The sequence below is a fragment of the Diceros bicornis genome, chromosome 2 (genome assembly GCF_020826845.1).
Source record: "Diceros bicornis minor isolate mBicDic1 chromosome 2, mDicBic1.mat.cur, whole genome shotgun sequence".
NCBI lineage: Eukaryota > Metazoa > Chordata > Mammalia > Perissodactyla > Rhinocerotidae > Diceros > Diceros bicornis.
Window position 1 is genome coordinate 90,768,097 of NC_080741.1, and position 6,000 is coordinate 90,774,096.

A 6,000-nucleotide genomic window follows, 5' to 3' on the forward strand; every position below is an offset into this window, starting at 1 on the left:
TGTGGTGCTAGTTTATAGCTCACAGTAATGTACTAAAATCTACCTTCCACAGGACACTCAAAAGGCTTTGTGCCCAGGTGTGTGATGCTGTGGCCTTTCAGATGCTCCGCTCTCGTGAACGACTTCCCACAGCCCTCCACAGAGCAGGTAAACCTCCGGTCGTCGTCGTGCTTCCTGCCGGAACACAACATGGAACAGCAATTACTCACACAACCCGGAGGCACCAGGCTTCGGAGGTGACTCTTTTGTTTAAAACTCTACAAAATATACCAAACTACAAATTCTTCACATTAAAAAAAAATGATCAGTACATTTCAGAAAATCCCAATTCTGTCTCTAGCCCATGTGGGCAGATTTACAAGTTAGCTACCCTATAATTAGAAATTCTATCTTAATGCCTAAGCTGACCCCAGAGTCCAATACAGAACAATTAGTGCTGCTTTAATTGAGGAACAGTTGAATCCCAAACATATTGATGAAGCTATTTCCACTGTCTAGAAATCCCGATAATAAACAAGCTTTCCGAGCCACTGAGGGCAACGAGAAGTGTGCACAGGAAATCGACTGCAGTGCTAAAAAGACCCTCTCAATCCCATACATAAACACAGTCTTTTCCTAAGTAACGTTTTTAAAGCAAACCCCAGCTGTGTAAGCAGGGACAAACCACTCAACCTCTCTGAGGCCCAATGCAAAACCAGGAGAATAAGAACATCCAAGTCAGAGTTGTCGTGAAGATTAAATGAGATATACTTGAGAAGTGCTGAACATCGCCTGCACACAGGCCAAGCCCAAGGTCACCATGTCACATGGAAAGATTGTGATGACAGGAGGAAAGCTTGTCCTACAACGGCAACGTTTTAAAATACTGAATTGCATATAAAGTATACCAGTTAAGTTTAAGAACAAGTATATAGAAAAACTGCCTTTAGGTAATCAGAGTCTGAGTGGTTTTCTTCTAACAGCTTTCTGAATTTTCCAAATTACATTGGGCTCCTTTTTCTATAACTTAAAAAAAATCTACAGATATCTTATCTATAGGCTTCTGCTACTGAGAAACCATTCATTCATTTCCAAAACTGACAATTCAACCAAAATGTAAAGATTACCTTTTGTGCCTTAGGAGTTTAGACATGCTAGTGAAGGTCCAGCCACAACTGTCCGAGTCGCAAATAAAAGGTCTTTCACCTTAGGAAAAAAATAAATAAATAAAATCACACCACATCATTATAAATGCAAGCTACCATAAAGTCAAATCTCGGTTCCAAACGACATTGCCTCCTCGGGCCATTACCTGTATGACTTCTCAGGTGAATTTTCAGGCGACAGGCTTTGTCATACTGTTTGCTGCATCCAGGAAATGAGCAAGAAAAGAGTTCTTGTTCCCTGAAGTGGGCTCGGTTATGGGAAAACAGAGCACTCACTGTGATGAAAGTCTTCTCGCAGCCTGAACAAAGAAAACACAAACTCTGCTCACTAGTGACAAGAATCACACAACACAGCTCAACTAGTCACCACCCCAGGACACTGCTGCCACTGAAGCAGAACAACAAGAAGCAGAACAATAAGACGACAATGACTGAGAAGCACACCTCTGGAAAGTCACAACCACTGACGTCTGCCTTTGTAATGGCTAAAGCAGGAGAGACTACGGGCAGCCAAGAGGCACATTCAGGCCACCTGTTGTGATGTGACTTAGAGATGAAGCAACTGATCAAAAGAAAGTCCCCCAATCACAGCCATCTGCTCCCAGTTCCGTAGCACAGATTTTGTAGCACAGATCTTGCATACGTTCTGTGAACTCAAATGTCAACGCTGCCCACGTGAGACCCATGAAAATGCAATGAGAGAAATCAGATCCTAAGGAACAAGATTTTGTCTGGTCGGGTTCAGTGTGGAAGGGCCACAAACCACTGCGAGGCTGAGACTTTTTCACCCACCCCTGGGGGCGATGCTGCATCCCCCACACTTACAAATGTCCTCCCTGACACCTTCCGCAACTGGCGGCCCCACCTCTGTCATCGGGCTTCTCTCTCTTCTTGCCCCTTTCCTCAGGGTTCCCTGCCCTGTCAAAGGAGGTTTCCGAGGTCATCTTTCCTCACATGGCCTTTCCCATCACCTGCACCTTCAACCCCCAGCTGAGCCACCAGAAAGGGGCCTACCTCAGCAATTTCCAGACTTCCCACATCAGTAGTTCTCCTTTGACCCAAAGGTTCAGTGCTCAAATCGGGTGGAAAACGTCACGTTACAAGATGTTTATCAGATGTCTTTGTCACAGCTCTTCTCAGAGCCTTTAACATGCTACCATCGCATCTGTAACCACACTCTGCACAGCACCGCATAAAAGTACTAGCCCAAGCAGCCCTGCTCTTCCGAGCAACACTCAACTGGGAAATGCTGACCTTCCTAAACACCCTAAAATCCTCCCCTTTTGCATAAATCTGCCCGCCCTCCCCTCCCATTTTGGGTTTTGGTGTATTCACACAGTCTGTCAGGTAAATCTGAACAGGCTAAATCTCTCTGCCTTAGCAAGAACCACCCTCCGCACAATGGACCATCACAGCCTTCAATGCTGCCTCCTCACCATTGCCACTGCCTCTACCTACATCTGCCTTCAGGAAACTCAGGTTTGGAACACTTAATGTGGGCTTCACTGGTCCCTCTCCTGCTTCTACCATCTCCAACGCTGATGCCCCACTCACCATCCAACTCAAAACCCTCAGGGGGACCTCAAGCCCTAGACCAGGCTGGACTCCCAGTATTATACTCAGAATGACGCTCTTCGTGCATTTTACTAGGGAGCGGCCTATAAGCCACCATCAGATTCCCAGAGCATATGACCAAGAAAGGTTTTGAATCAGTGGCCTAAACCCACGCTCTCCACAAAGAGGAACGCACAAGACAGTGCATGGGCATGTAGGAAGAAAATATTAAATCTCGTTGATATTTTTCATTTCACCCTTTCAAAATCCCCACATTTGAGTATATTTCATAACACATCATTAGGACAGAACTGCATATATGTAACAAATCAATATGCACGTTGGGCGCATGCTGGGCACACTTGAGTTTCTGTTGTAATGTACGGGATGTGGAAAGTCCTTCACCCTCTACTTGGCCCTTCCAACTTCACTTCCCACAGGCCCTCAGCACAGCCCACATGCCCTGCCTTGGCTCTGTGGTTTCACCCACCAGCACTGCCTTCCACCCTAGTCCCCCAAACCAACTCTTTCCCAGGCAGGAATCTCCTCTTCCTCCTCCGAAGGCACACTCTCCCTCTTAGAGCACCTACACCTGCCTATCCTGGTGAAGAGCTCTCTGTGTGGAGCCTCACATTCCCCACACTGGGGGCGATCACAATGGAGCAAGAACCCTCCACTGGATTTTTTCCACGTTGCTCAGTATTGGTCTCTTCATCTGTAAAATCAGGATAATTTTTAGAACTTCACAGAAGTGTGAAGTCCAAAGGAAATAAAAGTATAACAAGCAGAAAACTGTGACGAACCATGCACCTGCGATTATGCCCTCAGCGCCTAACAGTCTTGCATCTGGCCAGATTCACCCGGGTTCCCGTGTTCGCGGGGGTGAGGGGGTGTGCACCCCGTAAGCGTCTGACGACTGAATATTTTTAAATGACAAGACAGAGGGAAAGACCTGACTCATAACTCAAATCACTGGGAAGATGCGCTATCACTTTCATTAACCGGAGGCCCCTTCAGAGCTCTGTTGTCCTCACCGTGGGGAAGGACGGCTGTGATTATTCGTGCTACCTCGCTGTCGAAACCCCCGCAGGGTTAAGGTGTCAAATCGAATCAGCTGGAAACACCAAGAGCACAAACACCAGCGTGCTCCGTTCCCGCTCCTCACACCTGGCCCACCGAGTTCCGATCCTGCCCAGCAGAGCAGCCGGGGGCGGGCGCCGCCGCACCCAACCGAGCGACTCCACTCGGACCCGATCCCCCGGGGCCCCCCGCAGCCCGCGGCGCGCGGTTACCGGGAAAGTCGCACTTGTAGGGCCGCTCGGGCTCGAAGTGGCTGCGCTGGTGGGAGCTGAGCTTGGCGTGCGTGGGGAAGCGCTCGGCGCACACCTCGCACTTGAACAGGCTCTCCTGCTCGTGGCCCTTCATGTGCGCCTTGAGGTTGTACACGGTGGTGAACTTCTTGCCGCAGCCGCCCACGGGGCAGCCGAAGGGCCGCAGCTTGTCGTGCGACTGCAGGTGCCGCTTGAGCTTGTAGGAGGTGGTGAAAGCCCAGCCGCAGCCGTCCAGGGGGCACTTGAAGGGCCGCCGGCCCTGGCTGCCGCCGTGCGTGAGCAGGTGCACCTTGAGCTGGTGCTTCTTGGCGAAGGAGAGCGCGCACTGCGGCTCGGGGCAGCGGTAGCCAGGGCCCGGGGGCCCGCGGCGGCGCGCGTCCGGGCTCGCGGCCTCCTCGCTGGGCGGCGCGGGCGGGCCCTGGGGCGGCGGCGCGGGCGGCGCGGCCAGCGTGAAGACGCCGCGGTCGAGGCGCACGAGCAGGTCCCGGCCGTGCGAGGGGTCGCCGCCCGGCCCGGGGGAGGCGGCCGCGCCGGTGGGGCCCTGCGGCGGGCGGCGGGCGGGGCTCGCGGCGACGCCGGGAACGGGCTCCCGCCGCCCGGGGACCTCGTCCGAGCCGGCGCGCGCCACCTCCAGCAGCACCACGAAGGAGTCGCCGCCGTCCTCGTGGGGCGGGCTGGGCGCGGGGCCCGCCGCCGCCGCCCCGGCCTCCCCGCGCCGCGGCCCCGGCGCGCCGTCCTCGGGGCCCCGCAGCAGCAGCAGGCGGCGGCGCGCGGGGCCGGGGCCGGGCGGCGCAGGACCTCTGCGCTGCTGGCCGGGGCCGCCGCCGTCGCCATGTTGGGCTCCGCGCGGGGCCGGGGCGGCGAGCAGCGCCGGGAGCTCCATCTTGGGCCCAGCAGCACCGTCGCCCCGCCGCCTCGGAGGAAGCGCGCCCCGCCCCTCCCAGGCGTGCGCGACGCCGTGTGGCCCCGGTGGGCGGTGCCAAGGCCCGGCTCGGAGCGCGGCGCGGAGTCCGGCCCCGAGCTGCGCGTGCGCGGGAGGCGGCGGCGGCGGCGGCGGCGGCGGGGGGAGGTGCTGCGCGTGCGCGGGAGCCGGGGGGCGGTGCGTCGCGCGAGGCCTGCTGGGCCTCGTGACGTCAGGCGCTCCGGCGCGGCCCCGCCGGCGCTCCGCGGGTCGGGCCCTCGAGAGCTTGTGCGGGTTCCCTGTCAGTCCTGGCCGTTGTCTTGGTAGGGAAGCAATCGTAGCAGCCAGCGGTCCTCGCCCTCACGGCTGTGAGGAAAGCGAGTCACGGAGAGCGCAGAGCCGGGAGCAGGGGACCGGGGTTCCGACACTTAGTTTCTGCCGGCCGGCTGGACGCCTGCCCCCGCGAGCTTGCTGCGCTCTAGCCCCGCGCCGGCTCCGGACCTGGCCTGCAGGGCCCTGAGCCTGTCCCTGCGTTTCTCCTCCTGTTCCCGCAACCGGACGCAAACCTCTGTGTCACTCCTGGTTCTCGCAGCTGGTCGTCGGCCTGCCTCACTGCTGCCAGTCCTCTCTCCCGAGGCCGACTTGGTGACCTTCTGAACTATGCCCCTCCTCCGTGCGCCCCGGGGCTCTTGCCTCGCTAGTCTTCCCTCAGTGCGCGCCTTTTTGCCCGCGTTTCTCGCCCCTCTGCCCCATCTGTTTCCCAGTTTCTCCAACAGGGCCAACTGGCTGTGCCTCACGCACCTTGCCCGCTGGTCTCCGATTCCCCTGGGAAGACTTAGGTGGCCTTCTCGTCCAAAGTACGTCCTCATCCAGCTCCTTCTCCTCGCCTCCTCCCCCCTTGTTTCCTCGCATAGCTCCCAGTTGCAATTGCTTTATTTGTCCCTTTCCCTACTAATTCACTGTGCGCTCCTCTAGAATATAGCCTCCTCGAGGACAGGGTCTCATTCACAGCTGTATGCCCAGAGACCAGCGTCGAAGACTCTCAGTAAATATTTATTGAATAGATGAA

At 56.0% G+C, this 6,000-nt stretch overlaps 1 protein-coding gene across 4 annotated transcripts in view; it reads right to left on the bottom strand.

Moving 5' to 3' along the window:
• ZXDC (ZXD family zinc finger C) overlaps nt 1–4,955 on the bottom strand; it is a 40,485-nt gene extending 35,530 nt beyond the window's left edge. Inside the window, exons 1-4 of one of the 4 annotated variants that reach the window (XM_058566595.1) lie at nt 3,992–4,955; nt 1,292–1,444; nt 1,107–1,185; nt 44–174 (exon numbers count right to left, since the gene is read on the bottom strand). In XM_058566595.1, coding sequence (XP_058422578.1) covers nt 44–174; nt 1,107–1,185; nt 1,292–1,444; nt 3,992–4,913 — 1,285 coding nt within the window. In that variant the 5' untranslated portion in view covers nt 4,914–4,955. The remainder of the gene's footprint in view (nt 1–43; nt 175–1,106; nt 1,186–1,291; nt 1,445–3,991) is intronic. The other 3 variants (XM_058566578.1, XM_058566587.1, XM_058566569.1) reach the window with 3 other exon arrangements.
• Between the last annotated feature and the right edge of the window lie 1,045 nt (nt 4,956–6,000).